Raw genomic sequence first — 19,035 nt, 5'->3', positions numbered from 1 at the left:
TAGCTGTAATGACTAGTATGGAGTTTTAGCACCTAGGAAGATAATGGTCAATATTTGTTAAACGGAATATCCTGGGGTCGTTTTTGGTACAGACCCCTCCTCGTAACTTTCCCCAACCTGTTTTGCTTCATGCAAGGTGAAGCTTTGCTGTGGCCCATCACTAAAAGTTCAAACATTTGATAGAAGAAAGATTATTTTTCTCAATCAAAATTCAGATCACTTTAAGTCATTTCAAAGCTTTTGCCCTAGTACTTAAGCAAGACCACTGACAATTCATTTAGCAAATTGGTTAGTATATCTACATGTTAATGAAATTACTGCTATGAGAGAGTTCTTGAGCTATAATTTAGTAAGATAATTCATATAACAATGTCTTTAAAAATTAAAGTTTTTAATTTTAACTTTTAAAGACATTGTTTCCAAAAATTCACAAGCAATTTGGTCAAATATTAAAGGTTAGTTTCAATACCACTAGCACATAAAGTCTAAAAATAACCTTTAAAGTAACATGTAAAGTAAACATGATTTAAAGTAAGGCTATCCATTTTATATTTCAATATTATGGCTTTTCAATAGTACAAGTGAATAAAAATTGCCCACTGCTCTGCATTAAATCATGCTACACAGGAAAAGATCTACTTGAACTAATAAAATAATACTTTTGTATTTTAAATCCAAAGGTATTAGATTCAAAACACAGTCATTTACTCTCAACTGAACACTTCCAAATCAATAAACACTATTTTTTTCTACAAAATGTACAAGCTCCAAGGGCTGAAAATGAGTTGTTTTCTTAAATTATTTAATATGTCCCTTAGGATTTGTTTACTCGTTCATTTTCTTGACTCTCCAAGTTAGTGTCAAGATCAATTTCATTCCATTCTGAATTTAATGATCCCAAAATTTAAATCAATTGACTCAGAACTAATGTCATTTCAATGTCATATATATTATATTTTCATAAGAAGTTTACCTAATTTTAAATTGAATGCTATTTCTGTAAGAAGAGTGGCCAGTGAATGCATGGTGAATCCAAGCCACCATCAGAATGCATTTTATGAAGAGAAAGAAAGCAGTATGAGAATTCAGATTTGGAAATTGATAAAGTTTACACTATAAAGTCAATATTATATATCCAATATAAGTAAAACCAGCACAGAAATTCTCTCCTCCTTTCTTTTTTCTCTTTAAATAGAAATGGAAATAAATGTAAAATTCTAACCTCAAATTTTTCATACTTTAATATTACATTGTTTTGTAATATTAGCAGTTAATAGTAGAAAAATTAATAAAATATAATAGAATGCTTAAGATGTATTGACTATGAATTTCTAGCTTACAATTATTTTTGAGTCAGGTCCTAAGTTAAGATCCACAATTTCTATGCATGACCTTCCCTTTTAGGTTGGGAAGGGAGTTGTATATGCTAAGGATTTGGAAGAAGTTAGCAGGTTTTAGCAGCATTTGAAGGTGAACTGGTAATAGAGTGGCATATAGCTTTAAGGTAAACACATCCTAAAAACTCAAGGTTGTGCCCAATGTCACATGGAGGTACATATGGCCTTGGAAGAAAACTATCGTTATTCATTCATCCATTAGGTATTTTTTTACTGTTATCACTGTGTTGGAATTATAATCAAGTTTTATGTGATGTACTATCTAAAACTGTCATTTTTGATGATGAGGAATATGATACAAAATAGTTTTTCAGATTGCAACAGTGTTGAGTTGCCTCAAAATATTCATCCAGAATTGTAAAATGTCCAGGAAATCCTATTATTTTCATAGATTTAAAGCATTTTACATGTTTCCATTCACCTGTTTTGAATATAAGATGTATAATTTAATGACAACACATGGCACCTAACTCCAAATTTACTTACAAATAATTGTCATATTATAATAGTTCTTATATTGATAAGGTAAAGTGGCATAATGTATTAAGAAGGCAGACTTCCTGGGTTCAAATTTTGCTTCTACCCTTTGTCAATCATGTGACTTAAATGCAAGTCACTGGGCTATTCTTTGCTTTGGTTCCTCAACTCTAAAAATGGGTGTGAAAAAAAGAGTACCATGTCACATCATTATTATGAGGATTAAGTGAAGCAATCACAACAGAATACAGGCAATGCAATTGGAGATATTACTGGGCATGCAGTAATCCCTTAATAAGTGTTAGCTACGATTTTTATTATGATCAGAAATCCTAGTGACTGATGTTAATATAAACCATTACTAATTTTTGAGCACTTAGTGAGAACCAAGAATGATAGATGATACACTTATGTTTAACCCTAAAATAATATTAAGTACATTCTATTCTAAAGAAATTAGATCCTTAAAAACATAAAATACATTAACTTATAATTACCATAATAGCTGATAATTTGCCCCATGAAATATGGCAAAGTATGACTAAAATCGTTTTAATGAGACTTTCATGCCTCTAATGAGGATTACTGCTTCCAGGATGGTGATGAGCAGTCATGACAATGTGAAAGGACTTGCTAGCTAATCAGCTGTGTTCACTCATTATCCCTATGAATGTTAAATCCTTGAAAGTTCAGATATTTATGTAAATGTATCTTTATTAAATTCAAAATATTCAACTTTTTCTTGAAAACTCTGATGTTAGGTTCCTTGTTTTTCATTATATGTGAACTTCTCACAAAAGTCTCAAGAGCTTCTTTGCCAAATAACAATTATTATTACCTTGCCTGGTGGTATACAAACATCGCATACACATGTAACATGGTACTTTTATTATTCAATACATAATGGCTAATGATGAAGGTTTTTAATAATAGTTTGAAAATCATGATCAAATTTCATAAATCAAAATTTAATAATGGGCCAGATGTAGTGGCTCATGCCTGCAATACTAGCACTTTGGGAGGCTGAGAAGGGCAAATCATTTGAGGTCAGGAGTTCAAGACCAGTCTGGCAACATGGTGAAACCCTGTGTCTACTAAAAATATAAAAATTAGCCAGGTGTGGTGGTGCGTACCTGTAGTCCCAGCTACTAGTGAGACTGAGGCAGGAGAATGGCTTGAACCCGGGAGGTGGAGGTTGCGGTGAGCTCAGATTGTACCACTGCACTCCAGTCTAGGTAACAGTGAGACTCCGTCACACACACACAAAAATTAACAATGGTTTGCATATACTTTAGATATGAAAAGCATTTCACATACTAAATTAGCATAAACTCACATTATCACAATCATGAGTGTTTTGTTTTGAAAATTATGGATTTAAAATAAATGTTACTGTATTCACTATGCTAAAACAATGTTATTGTATCAATGTAGAAATGATAAACATAATATATACTTTAGAATGAGGATAGAATACACCTTGTGCTTCTACAAATTATCAAGGTCCCTAATGGTACTTTTAAAGTACAAATAAAGCTTTATTTTCATATCTGATACATATACTTTGACAGAAAAATTCTCATGACGGTGTATTCTTTTAAGAGTCTTACTTCTCATATGAGAGCCTTCATAAAATTAAGACTTTTGCTTATCTAAGTTAAAGGTTAAGTTTTGAAATAGACTTATTTTCCTCTTCTTCATCCTGGTTCCCCTCCCTGCACTCCTCTGATCCCCAGGGCCATTGTAGCACAGCACCCAGTATTCATGGCCCAAGGAAGCCATGCCCATTGCAGACACCAAGGATAGCACTGACTTGGTGGAGCTGTCCACAATCATAAAAGGTGCCTGAAGGCAGCTAGAAGAAAGTGAGGTTTGCTGGAGCTCTCTGTCAGATCTCTTCTCCTCGAATAAGAAATAAGCCCTTAGGAGAAAGAGTAAAGCATGTTCTCCCACTTTTTACACATTAATCACTTTCTCTCTTGCAAATTGGGGACTGAAAACCTATACCACACAGTCTATCTTGTCCTTAACATTTTTCATGATGATTTGCAAAGTGTGGCTGGGTCTCTTCAATAATACCCTTCTTCAGGAGGAACTCTCCATTATTACATGCATCCACTTGGAAAAGATGAAAACAAACACACTAAAACAATTGTAATGAATTGGAGAAGAGCCATGGTGGTTAATTTTGAAATCTCTATTTTTTTTTGTTTACGTTCCAGGGATGGATTTTACTCTAAAAGTGAATACTTAATGTCAATACAGAGAAACATCACTTTGTGAAGCTAAATTGTCTGACTGAACTCCTATCCATTTCCAGCATAAATATCTGTATAAACTGAACACTACTTGTTTGCAATGGGAGATTTAGAGAAAAAAAAAATGCATTTATTTATCTTTAGTGGAGAATGTTTAGCCAGCATGTAGTGTTATCTAGTCCAGCATTCAGGAGCTTCTGACTGCTTGGTTTCTTGAGATTTCTTTTCATTCTTCTCCAGCTGGGGGAGGCGGCTCACACAGCTTGTACAGCCTAGAAAAGGCATGGGAAAGTTTGACAGTGACTTAGTGTATTACCATTGCCAAAGGTGTTTTTACTGGTAGAACAAATACACTGATGATAATCTCTTGTTTCATGAGTCACGGTCAGTTGTCTATTTCACAAAAAACAACATATGAATTAGCAAACTCCATAAATTAGATTCTGTGATTTAGAAAGCACCAGTGCCTCTGTGCACATCTTGATGGCTATGGGTAAAGCAATGCTGAATTTTTTAAACCCGCTACTTTTTCTCCAATGCCGACCACCCAGGCTATTCACCACACTCGTGGTAAAACCTGCTCTCTGGATTCCAGGAAATGATATGATTATGATAATTACCATCATGTCTATCATGATTATCTTGTAGCAGGATATCACCTATCTCATAGGAGTCTACTGATTTTCTGACTAGTTTTAGAAATGTGCTTCCTGTTGTACTAACCCCAGAATATAGGCAGTTTGCTGTGAATAGGCTGACATGGCAAGATTCCTGAGGCCTAAATTCCAAAGGCACAATTGGCTAGAGTCTTCTAAGGACAAATTGTCCAGCTTTGCCCAGGGCCTACTCACCCAACAGTGGACTCTCCAAGTGGGTCAAGGAATCCACTTGAACCATGTCAATGCCTGGAAATGCTTCCCGTTGCAGCCCGGATCTAGTTATTCAAGACTATACAGCATTAAAGGAAAGCTCAGGGGGGTTAACTAGGGTCACACAAGTTCCAATGCTCCACGTTCTTATAAGTGGTTAAATGAAAATAGCAGAAGCAAAATACAAGTGAACATAATAGCTGCCTGATAGCCCTAGTGACCCCAAGGTCATACACATTACTTACGGTATATCCTGAGAGCTTGATTAGCTGCCCTATAGTGCTGGATTGGACTACACCTGTTCTCTAAACAGCACCCATGGCCACACTGGTCCCACTGCAGAGCTTGCACTAATGATGTGAAAATGTAAGGTGCAGATTTCCACTTTGCATCTTTTCATAAAAGCACTCCAAACTCAGGACTGTAGCTGTAGTGATTCAATCCCTTTTACCAACTACATTGAAAACAGCTTCAGTGAATTGCTGACCAATTTAGCAAATTATAAATTTCCTCTCTCTTTGACATTTAATCCCATGCTAATTATAAATCAAAAGAGAAGAATGAGCAATATTTAATATTGAGTTATAAATCTGGTTAACAAAAAGAGCTTTCCTAGTATGAGAACATGCAGAAGAAGCTGTTGACTTTGTAGGTTTGCAAAATGTATTTCAAGTCTGGAAGGTGGTTTATGCTCTACATGTTATCTCCATGCAAGAGGTGAGTACTGAAATAAAGACATCTCACATCAGAAAAAGCTTATTTCATCCTTCCCGGAGAAAAGATCACATTACATTGACCTGATGTACTTCAAAGGTTCTTTTGCAGCTGAAGAATATGGTGTTACTTCAAATTACATTGCCAGGCTGGGATAATAAAATGATCAGAAGGTTCTTTTCTTCCTAATTTCCTTCCTCTTATTTCCCAGACAGTGCTGCCTAATGAATGAAAAGGCACAATGGGTTTACTCACGTAGGACAGGAACGGGAAGATGGGTGGCAAATATCCTGCCCCATGAGATCTGGGCTGAGCCATCACATTCCATTACCTTGCTCAGCATATTTCCATGTAATGTAACTAATAGCACTGGGTAGTCGAGTCTTTGAAATGTCTGCCTTGCAAATTGGAGAACAGGCTACTCCCTGTGATCACCTAATGAAATAATAGCTCTGGGTATTGTGGAACTGGGCAGATTCAGCTTCTGTCAGGCTTCTTGGAAGTGACTCAGGGTTATTTGAGTTCAGACACATTTGTAATGGAAATTGCAGAGCTTTGGGAATTTAGAATAGGCAGATGAAGTTTCGAAGTGAAATGTAATAGGTAAGAGTTTGACTCTGATCCTGCACTGAAACATTTATTTTTTGGCAGGTAAATTATTGGGCAGTGTAAGGCCTTGGTCTGCCCAACATTTGGGGCCCTTTTGTGTTCTCTTTCCACTCATGCACATCTGTGGCCCTGCACCAAAAAGGTCTGTTTTTGGCCTCTTTCTCCTATTCTTGCGTGGGCTCAGGTAGCCCAAATTTCCAGCCCAAACACAAATCTGCCGAGAGCAGAACTTTCCAACTTCATGCTACAGATGATGCCTTTCACCTTCCACATAGCAAAAATAAAAGCCATGTGAAAGGAGGCCACAAAACAAATGCCTCTTTCAAGGTTAAAGCATCAATAACAGTCTGTCCCAGGGCAATTCTCCCCATCTCACATATGAGAAAACTGAGTCTCAGAGAGGAAAAAACCTGACTAAATAAGGTCACACTGCCATTTTTTTTAACCTTTTTTTTTTTTTTTTTTTTTTAAGACAATGTCTCCGTTGTCCCTCCCAGGCTGGAGTGCAGTGGTACAGCCATAGCTCATTGCAGCCTCAGCCTCCCAGGCTCAAGCTATCTTTCCATCTCAGTCTCCTGAGTAGGTGGGACCACAGCCAAACGGCACCATGCCTGGCTATTTTATTTTTTATTTTATGTAAGGACAAGGTCTTGCTTTGTTGCCCCGGCTGGTCTTGAACTCCTGGTCTCAAGCAGTCTTCTCACTTCAGCCTCCCAAAGTGCAAGGATTACACATATGAGCCACCATGCTTGGCCCATTTTTTTCACTTTTAGCCACTATAGAATGCCCTTTTCCAATTAAACAAATAAAGAAAATCAGATTTTCATAGCACAAGAGTTCCAGATTTTGTGACATAATAGAGAATAAAGCCAGTGCGCTGGATGTGCAATCTGACATCTGGAAGGTAGTATTTGGTTCTTGAGGAAGAGAGGCTTATTTCTCTGAAGAGCAATGTATGAAGCTGGGGGTGGGGGGAAGGTCCTTTGTACCCTGACCTCACATACATCCTATCACGATACCCATTCACTTGATTCTCTAAATTTATTTTGTCTTTGTATTCTACTAGGCTGCAAGCTCTTTCAGTACATGAAGTGTTTCCCATCCATCTTAATTCCCCAATGCCAAGAGCAATTCTGGACACATCTTTTAGACAGAGATTGCTAAAGGGGAAGATGCAAAATGCATTGGAGCCAAGCGTGTCCAAGAAACATCCCTCTCCAGAGCTGGCTTTACCTATCTCAGAATTATTAAACTCTGATACTCTGCTTTCTAGCTTTCTGATTTCCTAAATTATTAGATTCACTCTTCCAGGAGTGTGACTATGGCTGATTGCTCCTTTTTGAATTCCAGAACAACCGTCTCCTGTCCGTGGCTCACTAGATTCTGTAGCCTCCTCTGCTTTCTCTTCAGTGCTGGCATTCCCTGGAGGTGTCCTGACCTTCTCTCAGTCTCTCTTACCCATTCATCATGGCAACAGAACTGATTTCTGTGTCTTCACCTACCCCCTAAATATTGATGACTCATAGGACTATAGCGCCACCTATTCTTTTCTCCTTGGCTTTTGACCAGTATATTTGACCATCCACAATGTGCTCTCCAGGGATGACCACTGATGCTCATCTCACTACTACCAAGCTGAACTCCCATCTCCTCCCCGTGAGTGTGCTTCCCCTCTGTACCCACTGTCTCAGAGGAAAGAACCATCAGCACCTCATTATCCAAGCCAAAGTTTTGGTAGTCATCCTAGAATCTTCCTTTTCTATAAACTCCTTCATCCAATGAGTGTCCAAAGAGTATCAATTCTGTCTTCTAAATATCTCTCTAATCCATCCTCTCTTCTTGGTCCTCAACATTACCATAATCTTTTTAAGCTTCTGCTTCAGTCTTAGCTGTCCTCAAATGGGCCCTCCTGAAGTTGCCAGAGATGAATTCCAAAATTCAAGTCTTCCAGATAGGAAGATTGCTTATGGATGCCTCCCTGCTGTCTTCAAGTTCAAACCAAAACTCTTCTGTACTTCTGCAAGTCTCTTCTGATCTGGCCCCTACATCTCCAGCCTCACTTCACATGGCACTTGAATCACATTCGACCACCAGTCATTGAGGTCTAAGTGTAGTTCTCAGAATGTTGTCTTCTCTGGTCCTTAGTGCTCTTGCATCCCCTGCATGGGACATGCATTACAATACGGACTGGCCCAGGAATATTCTGTGACCTCTTCTCTCTGTCCTTAGGCTACACCATACTCCTTCTCCATGCTCTCATGACAGTCTGTGCCTATTTCCATCTTACTTTTTATCACACACTGTGGACTATTTTTATTCTATTCCATTGTTGCTCTGCTACAGTTCAACAACTGGCAGAGGACATTATGTCTTCAGTCCTCTAGCACTTAACAAGGGCCTGACACCTATAGACACATAGCAGACGTTCAACATATGTACTCTGAGTAAACTTTTTAAAAGTCAAGTGTATAGTGAGAGGAAAACTCTGACAGGGATGGGTTGAGGATTTGAACCAAATACTATCTCAGGCAGAGATAGAAAACTTCAGTTCCAAGAATGTTTCCAGAAACATTATCCCAGTTTTGCCCATGGATGGCCTTGCCTTGAATTCCAAATGTATTCTTCAACTCAGTATCTTTGGGTCGGAGTCCAGGTCCTCAGCTGGAAGAGATTCCAGCCCCTCTGTGCTCCTTGGCATTCTCTGCACCCACCACAGGGTGATTCTTGCATTCTACCTTTCCTTGTAATTATGCCTTCTTCACCTCATCTTTTTAACGAAAAGCTTCATGAGGGCCAGGGCTACTTGTAAATCAGGTTTATACTCTCCTTGGGGCATAGCAGAGTGTTTTGCATCTCTTAGGTCCTCAATAAATATTTGCAGAATGAAAGAAAGAATAAATAAAATACATTTTAAAAATGACTCTTATCTCTCAGGCCTATTACTCCCTGGTAGATAATGTCAACTTCATGGCTGGCTCATTTTATTGAGTTTCACTTCAAGTGTTTCAAACATAACCCAATTTTTTTAAAAAAGCAAGTTCACTGGATTCTTTTCTTGTGCTCAGCTTGCATATTGGTTTACTGATCAGGGCATGGTGCTGAAGTCGGATACCACCCACTCTGCCACTGTTTATTAGTTTTCCAGGTCTAGCTAAGAAGACCTTGCTGAACCATGATTTTGTTTTCTTGTTGGAATTTTAACACTTCACTGGGTCTATTATCCAAATTTACCATGCCTCCCAACATGCTGGATGGAGAATACATATGTAAAAATAATCCTTTAGCAATATAAAGTCTTAGATTCTAACCTAATCCACTGTGAAAGGCAACATTAACAAAACTTGTGGATTAAATAGAGTTAGGAGTCAGCACTAAAAATAAATGCAATTAGAACATGAGTGCCCCATCCATTTTCAGGGGGAAAATATGTTTTCCCTGTGAAAGCACTTTCACTACCCACATGATTTTTCAGAATGAAATGTAACTTCATAAATGCTGCAGCCATCATTCTCACTCTGGTAACTGCTCTGTAAACGGAAATAGTGTTTTGTCTGTGGCTATGTTTGGAGGAGCCTACTTTTGGTTAAAACACCAATGTATAAAAGCAATCAAATGTAAAAGAAATTATTTAGCTTTTCCCCACTTCAAGATAGCTGGTTGCCTACCCTCATTACCAGGGAAGTAAAAGCCATAACATTTCTCTGGTGGTTATTAATTATGTTCATTTGTTTTAAAGGTCAATGGGAGTCCTTTCTTATGATGCTGTATGGACTGTAAATATTTGAGATAACAAACAAAAATCTCATTCATTCATTTCTTCATTCAGACATTCTTGAAATCTGTTCAGATATATGATGAGTAATAAATAAAATCCAAAAAAATTATCCGTCTCCAGAGAACTCATGTTCAGGTTGGGCAAAGAAAATGTGACAATACACTGCAACTACATATGATAAAGGTTATCATAGGTCAATACCACGAGATGCTAAGGGAGTACCAGAGGAAGGAAACTCAAGCAAGACTCCAAGGAGAAAATGATATTTATGCTAGATTCTTCAGTGATATAGGAGTTTTCCATACAAACACATATGGGAAAGGCAATCATGTTAGAAGGAACAGCATGTGCAGTCACAGAAGTATAAATGAAAATAGCATTTTGGTTGTTTGGCAAAGCTAGATTACAAATTTTAGTAGTGCCTGTGTGAGCTTTTCCTTTTGAATTCATGATAGAACTTGTAAAATAGAATAATAGCCATTTATTTCTGAGAGCATTTATGTGTTATCACAGTTAGCTACTGGGTATTTTAAGGGCACTCTTTGTAATTACAATCAGTACAACACTGGGTACATCCTAGGTCTGTTGCATTAGCGGAGGAATGCTGCCTAGAAAATGCTGGCAAATCTTTTGGTCAAGGGCAGAGCAGGCGATGCATTTACCTTGGTGCAGACTGTGGGGTCCGGTCTCTAACTCCCAAATTCTTCGCTGTATTCTGAACTCTTGCTCCCTGAAAGTCAGGAAAATCACTTTTATCCCTACAGTGTATTAGTAATAATTTAACATACCGTTAACATTTGTGTGTAGGATACTTATTCCAACAATGTCTTTAACATCAAGAGAGATTAAGAGGAAGATAGATATTGCCATCTGAGCATTTTCAAAATCAATGCTTTTAAGAATAAAAATGTGCTGTTATGTTGCTTTGGTTTTATTTGTAGAAGTAATCAATATTTCAGATATTGAAAACAGGACAGACACAGTGCCTCATGCCTGTAATTCCAGCACTTCGGGGGCCGAGGCGGAAAGATTACTAAAGCCTGGGAGTTCGAGATCAGCCTTGGAAACACAGTGAGGCTCTGTCTCCACAAAAAATACAAAAATTAGTCAGGCATGGTGGCACACAATTGTGGTCCCAGCTACCGGAAAGGCTAAAGCGGGAGGTTTGCTTGAGCCCAGGATGTCAAGGCTACAGTAAGCCATGTTTGCACCACTGCATTCCAGCCTGGGAGACAGAGTGAGACCCTGTCTCCAATAAAAAAAAAAAAAGAAAAACAGATCAAAATGTTACAAAGATGTTAAAAATAGTAAATGAGCATACTATAAACACCTGTTTTGTGTTACCACTTTTCTGGAACAGAAATCACAGTTGAATCACACTTGTGCCCCTGTTTTCTTCTTACCTATCATTAACTATTTTAAGTTTACTAGTATTTAGCAAAAACATATTTTCTTAACTACTTCTAAAGCAATTTCTGGACAAGCCATGCCTATGCAGATCTATGAAATCTAATAATTCTGCCTCAGAGTTTATGACACAATCTACTTTGGCAATGAAAATGTCTTCACAGTCTGTCAAATTCATGAATGAAGTTATAATCACTTCAGTTCCTCATGAAAATTACTTACTACATAGGAGTGAACACCAGAGTTTGGGGTTGGGAATAGGTTAAGCAGAGTTGTTCAAAACCTCTGAAACTCTCTCTCCAGCTACTGAATTCTGAACTAAGAAAAGAAATAGGCTATAAAGAAGGGGAAAAAAAAAGAACACATTCTCTTAAAAAGGTCCTAAAATAGAAAAGCAAAAGGGAAGTGGGTGTGGCATCAAAAAGAAAGGTGGGAAGAAATTTAGGAATTGCAGTTAAGGAGTTAAGAAAAACTATTTTGCCTGATCCAAAAACAGTTATCTCAACTGACTGTTCACAGGCAGTTACAGATAATTAAGCTCATTGTTCTGTTCTTTCCCCTACTTCTCACCACTGCACTTGACCAATCTTAAATAAAAACAAAACAAACAAGGAGAGCTTCTTATTTTGAAGTAGTTTTAGACTTAGAGAAAAATATAAACAGAACCCAGACTTTATATATTCCACGTGGCTTTCCCTAATGTTAACTCTTCCCTTAACCACAAAACCAAGAATTAACGTTGGCACAGTACTATCAACTAACCTGCACATCTTATGGAAACTTATCCATTTTGTCCCACCAAGGCCTATTTTCTGTTTCAAGATCCAACCTAAGATCCCGTATTGCCTTTTGCTTACATCGCCTTCGTCCCTTCCAATCTGTGACAGTTCTTTAGCTGCTTCCTGCCTTTCATGACCTTAACACTCTTGATAAGTATTGGTCATTACTTTGCAGAATGTCTCAGTTTGGGTTGATTTGATGTTTGCTCATGACTAGAAGCAGGAAATGCACTTGGGCAGGAAAATCGTAGAAGTGATGTCATGCCCTTACTAATGCATCCTATCAGGGCCTACAAGATGCCAGCATATCTTATCACTGCTCGCATTAACTTTTCATCACTTTGATGTCTGCCAGATTTGGCCACTGCAAAGTTACTCATTTCTTTTCCTTTTTCTTTTTTTGTAGTTAATAAATATGTTTGGGGATATACTAGGAGACTGTGCAATGTCTTGTTTCTCTTCAAACTTTCACTCACTGATTTCAGCCTCTGTTGGTGTATCTTGTCTACAACAATAATATTGTCATATTTAGGAACTGGAATCCCGTTAGAAAGAGTAATCTCTTCTCCCCAAATTATTTGTTTATTCAAGTATATATTTAAATCAGTATGGACTCATAATTATTTTATTCCATGGGATATAATCCAATACTTTTATTAATTTTGTTTTTTGCTAAAATTGTTTCAGTTTTGGCCACTGGGAGCTCTTTCTGGTTGTTTCTTGTGCCTTTTTGATATGCTGCCATCGCTGTTTAGTGCTCCTTTATTCTATGGCACCTCGAGATGTTCCAGGCTCATCTTCTTTGTCTCATCTGGTAATTTACCATTTCTCCAAGGGGTCCTGGCTCTTTTCATTGGAGAATAGTATTTAGAAGCCAAGATTTGGACATTCAGTGTGCTCATTACTACTGGCAGAATAACTGCAACTAGGGCTTTCCAGTTGGCAAAGCTAATTTACAAATACTAACATACTCATATATCTATATTCATTTCTCCATCTATCCATATTTGTATGCGTCTGTGTGTGTTTTTATCGGTTCATACTGATACATGTGATTTCAATCCAGTAACATAGGGTTCATTCCAGATTGCAGCCTTCTTCCTTTCCTTATCTGTAAACTTTTTTTCAATGAGAGAAATCAGTTTCTTGTTATTTACAATATCTTATTTGTTTATTCTTAGTAACACATAAATTAGTTTTAGAATTCCTAAATCATAGCCTGTGAAAAACAGATTTATTGACTAGTGTGAAGTAGTTGTGTACAATGCTTGTTGTCTATAATTTTATATAATATTTTCGTTACGTAATTCCATTAAGAAAAACGTTTGCTTTCTAAAAGATTTCAAATAAAGCTGATGCTTGTCATGGTGAAGACATCAATTGGCGTATTTCACTTTGAATTAATCTATATTGTTCATAGACTCAACATGCCAGCTACTTGTGTTTTTATGCCCTTGCTGATATTTCTCCCTCTTCTTCCTGACCCCTTCCCTTCCTGTATGCATCGTATTTATCCTCCAAGTTCCAAACCAAATATCATCTTCGTTAATAATTGATTGGTCATTCACTATATCAGGTACTGTTTTAAGTGCATTAAGTATGTCTATTTATTTAATTCTCACAACAACACTATGAAACAAGTACTATTATTGTTCTTGTTTTAATATTGAGGAAACTAAGTACCAAAGAGGCGAAGAATCTTCCCCTGAATCATCCGGATAGTAAACACTGGAGCTGGAATTGAAATTGTGGCCGCTTGACTCAAGAGTCTGTTCTTTTTTATTCACAATAGCAAAGTCACGGAATCAACCTATGTGCCCATCAACAGTGGGCTGGATAAGAAAACATGTGGTACATATACACCATGGAGTACTATATGCCATAAAAAGGACAAAATCATGTTCTTTGCAGCAGCATGACTGCTGTTGGAGGCCATTATCCTAAGTGAATTAACACTTAAATAGAAAATCAAATACTGCATGTTCTCACTTTTAAGTGGGGAACTCAACAATAAGTACACATGGACATAAAGATGGAAACGACAGACACTGTGGACTCCAAGAGGGGAGAGGAAGGAAGTGGGACAAGGATTTAAAAAATCATCTATTGCATATTATGTTTACTATTTGGGTGATGGGTTCGACCAAAGCCCAAACCCCAACATTATGTAACATATCCATGTAACAAACCTGCACACATTCTCTTTGAATCTAAAACAAAAGAGAAACATACTCTGTGCTCTTAGCCACTATCATAAACTCACCTGCATTGAGCCCTTCTCCAACCATCCTAGTTAGAATGAAATCATTGAACAAATGTCCTTTGGCATTTACTTTGTACTAGGTACTATTTTGAGAAACTGTGATTCCAAAATCAGTAAGACTTATCCCAGCCAGGGAGGGGCTCACGGTCTACTCACTTACTCCCTGTTCTGAGTCTTGAAAACACTGATGTCGGATACCTGGTAGAGACTTGCTTGCTTGTGCCCATGGCATGGTGATTTTCCTATGCATGTGTCCATCATGAGATTAGGCAAGGACAACATCAACCTCATATCTTTGTTCTTAGTGCTTAGTGTGATGCTTTGATACTGTAGATAAGGAGTCAAGATACTTTGGAATCCCAGTTTTTATTAAAAAGTTTAAGAGGACATTTTTTATAGGCTGCCATCAAAGAACACTATGAATATATAACTTACAGCATAGAAAACTAAATTTATAATGTAAATGACAGTTTCTATTGTAAGCCTTTTATTACTCAAATCAGCTGGTTACATAAAGTGCTGCCTAAGGTTGTTATAATCATTACCAAAATATGTGAAAGCCATAGTACCCTTCTCTTCTGTCTTTCATCTTTCCTTCAAACTCAAGCAGTGAGTTAAAATAACAACTCTATGAAAAGTATATACACAAAATCTATAGAGAAAAACCATACTGCAATTAAAATAAGAACAATAAATCATGCCAAAAAGCTTCTTGTTCTCAAAAAAACCTAAAAATCTTAGTTTTATCATTATATTATTCATTCATATATTATAAAACATTAATAGATAATATTCTTTAATATATCATAATTTAAATTTGATAATGCAATAATACAAATACTTCAACATATACTGAAGATAACAAATATCTAACCACTTGGTCTCTAAAAAGCTGAATCTAAATTGTTAAGTAATTGTCCCTGAAGTTGAAAGGTAAAAAGGAGAGAAAAATCCAAGCTAGACCTTTGATTCAGACTTGCATTCTAACTTCTTAAATCATTAGTAGGTAAGAGTTGGCTTGTGGATTGGACCTCACCCACAAATCTCACTGTTTGCTACTGCTGAATACTGGAAGGAGAATCGGCGACAGGGGAACTGTTGAAGAAATCTCTGGGACCACCAGTCTGTCTAGTTTCCCTAAAAGAGGGTCCCAGGATCTTTCACAAAGAAGTTATAACGGCTTCATTCTTTGCCTCTCATAGCCATTGGGATGTCACAACTTGCGGCAGAGGAACAAATAATAAAAGGAAGCAAGCTATCTATTCCAAATGTATTCACTTTAAAAAAAATTAAGGGGAAGAATAAGTTATATATACTGAAAAAAATAGTGTGGTTTATGTGTCAACGGGAATTTTATAAGGAACCCCGTGACTTTTGAGTCTTTTTAAATTATACTACATAGCAATATAACAATACTATATAAATATAACTTACATTTTATTTTAAAGAGCTTTATATCAGTTAAGTGAGTCATTAGGGCATACATAATATCAATATTACTTTAATCTCTATTTTCTCTATTTCCATTTTCCATTTTAAGAAGTTAAAATATTTGATATAATTATTACTATTCAAATCTGTACAGTAGAAATGGATATGTCACCAACTCATAACTACCTCCTTTGTGGAATATTCTATAAGAAGGTAAATTCCAGTCTCTTTTGCTTGCCATAAACTATAATTTTTAGATGGTACTTCCTAAGTCTTCCTACAAACCTACTCTAATATATAACACAATCAAACAGAAAGGCGATTAATTTCTTTCTGTATTTCTTGGCAACCTAAATCTCAACTCTGATATGGATAATCATAAGTATACTTGGACCTACTTTTTAAAACAGAATTTGTATATATATCCAAAAGTCCTTCCTAAACCTGCTGGCAAATCACATCTGTGTTTACCCTTCCCAGCTGGCCTATGGCACATCACATGTTTCGTAGCTCTAACCTTTACTTAGCAAATCTCTCTTGGACCTTCAAAGATCTTGGTTTTTAATCTTCAGCTCCTGAGTCCTAACCAGAAGTACCAATGTATATGCTCTCCCTGTGCCTGATCTCTGAATTGCAGACACCAGTTTGATGTTGGCCTCTTCAGCTGATTTTTTGATGGGCTTTGTGGGCATTCTGCAGTGCAGTCTTGGGAGCAAGCCCAGGGGGATTTATATGTTTGCCTTAGAGTTAGACACTAAGCTTCCAATAAACAAAGTAGTCATAATTACAAAGCATATCTTAAAAATTAAATAACTCACTGTCACTGGGCAACTCAAACCAAGTCAGCAAGTAGAGAAATTTGTTAAATCATTTTTCTGTGGTAGCCCAAAGAAAAGGTGGTAGAATAAAATAGAAAATTTAGGTCTTTTGATTTCTTTTGTCTTTCTGTAGGTTAAGTGTTTTCTGCTAGGTTGAGCACATTTTCTTAATTAGTGAATTGGAGCTTAGGGGATTTTTGTTTTTGTCTTTTTTTTTTTTAAATAAGTTTAAGGGTTAAAAACTAAACGCCACACTTAGAATACCATTGGGTTACTGTATAAAGCTCATTCTATTTATAAGAGAGTATATTCTCACCTATGAGTACTCCAGTGACCCAGAGATGGTCCAAAGACTGCTACTTATTCCCTAAATGCTGCTACTTATTCCCTAAATGAAAATTCGAGGTGGGTTCTTTATCCTCAGAATAACGTACACACTGAGTATGGCATGAAAGTTCCTTGGTGGTTGCCAGAAGCCACCAGGGCCCTAAATTATTTCGTCTTCTTCCTTGCCCCTGTCCCTCTCCACCCCCAGCTTTACCATCAACAATTACCAGAAAATGCCATATGTCCTTTCACTTGTTCCTTATATAAGCACCAAATTCACTGCTGCCCCATTCCACTTGGTCAAATCCCTTTCTGCCTGCAGATTACCACCTAGATATCCCTTTTTCCAGAGTTGTCTAAGATTCTTGCAGAACCTTAGACTGGTGCCTGCAGCATCTTCTCCCTGGCAGCATTTCTCATTTATGAGTTACCTCTGAGCCTAGTGAACTGCCCATCACATCCAGGCACCTGTCAGACACCTGGTAAATGAACAAAGGAATCTTAGTCCATGGCCTACAAAACAACTCTCCTCAAGTCTGCATGAGACCTACCTGCTTCCGCATCACATCTGTAGCCTGCATGATATAGCGAGGTGGCAGTCCATGGCTTCTGGCCAGAATGATCGCTTGCTCCAGCGTCACGCTCAGGGTGCACCTGGGGGCCAAGGTAAGGGCAAGTCAGACCCCACAGTTCCTGATACACCCTTTGAGACTATCTGGATTACCAATCACAAAATCAGAAAGCACCAGCCAAAATCAAAGCAACTAGACAATGAACCGCTGGTTTTTCTACATAGAACACCAGTTTAAAAATAGATTATAAAGACACAGTACTGGGGTCAGAAATTAAGTATTTAAATTTAAAACAAATCCATGATGAACTATGTTTATAAGAGCACTTATCTACAGAAAATTAACCAGAATTAGAACAAGTTTTATTACTAAATATTATTCTTTGATATTTCATATAATTTAGAAAAATGACTAAAGAATATTTACTATTAATGTCTACATATTGATAGTTAATAGATTTATACTGATTTATGCACAAATATTGTAGAAAAATAAACAATGAAATTACTATTTCTTGAGGTCAGAATTGGTTTTTTTAAATGTGTTTATTGGACCCAACTAAAAGAGTGTTTGTAAAAGTTCCCCCCAAAAAACATATAACTAGTTTTACAGAAACGTGATACCAACAGTAGCCCTGAGAAAAGTGTTCTAACCAGAATTTAGTGATTGGTGAGCCTGTGTTCTTTTCCTTCTCTGTAAGGCATTCTTTTCTGTTCTTCCACATTGATCTCTATAGTAGCCTTAAAGCTTATGTTCATTTATTAACATTTTAAAGTGCTGGTCTCTAAGTGGTTCTTTTAAGGGTAGCTTTTGCATACATTTCATAAAAATTGTCATTAATTTTAGATACTTCTCCTAAAATTTGTATTAATGAATTTTGTTTTACTTTTTTTTTTTCTTATTGCATTTCAGGTTTTGGGGTACATGTGAAAAACATGCAAGATTGTTGCATAGGTACACACATGGCAGTGTGATTTGCTGCCTTCCTCCCCTTCACCTATATCTGGCATTTCTCCCCATGCTATCTCTCCCCAACTCCCCACCCACCCGTCCCTCCCCCATTTTCCCCCAATAGACCCCAGTATGTAGTGCTCCCCTCCCTGTGTCCATGTGTTCTCATTGTTCAACACCCGCCTATGAGTGAGAACATGCAGTGTTTGATCATCTGCTCTTGTGTCAGTTTGCTGAGAATGATGGTTTTCAGATTCATCCATGTCCCTACAAAGGACATGAACTCATTATTTTTGATGGCTGCATAATATTCCATGGTGTATATGTACCACATTTTCCCTGCCCAGTCTATCACCGATGGGCATTTGGGTTGGTTCCAGGTCTTTGC

The 19,035-nt window shown here is 37.2% G+C and overlaps 1 protein-coding gene across 1 annotated transcript in view; it reads right to left on the bottom strand.

Moving 5' to 3' along the window:
* Positions 1-4,059: 4,059 nt before the first annotated feature.
* Positions 4,060-19,035, bottom strand: part of PREX2 (phosphatidylinositol-3,4,5-trisphosphate dependent Rac exchange factor 2) — a 286,647-nt gene continuing 271,671 nt past the window's right edge. The window contains exons 38-40 of the mRNA XM_032296288.1: positions 17,676-17,778; positions 10,762-10,829; positions 4,060-4,404 (exon numbers count right to left, since the gene is read on the bottom strand). Of these exons, the coding sequence (XP_032152179.1) occupies positions 4,359-4,404; positions 10,762-10,829; positions 17,676-17,778 (217 nt within the window). The 3' untranslated portion in view covers positions 4,060-4,358. The remainder of the gene's footprint in view (positions 4,405-10,761; positions 10,830-17,675; positions 17,779-19,035) is intronic.

This window comes from Sapajus apella, unplaced genomic scaffold, assembly GCF_009761245.1.
Source record: "Sapajus apella isolate SASKATOON/1434 unplaced genomic scaffold, GSC_monkey_1.0 scaffold35, whole genome shotgun sequence".
In the NCBI taxonomy this organism is placed as follows: Eukaryota; Metazoa; Chordata; class Mammalia; order Primates; family Cebidae; genus Sapajus; species Sapajus apella.
This window is presented reverse-complemented; position numbering and strand designations above follow the sequence as displayed.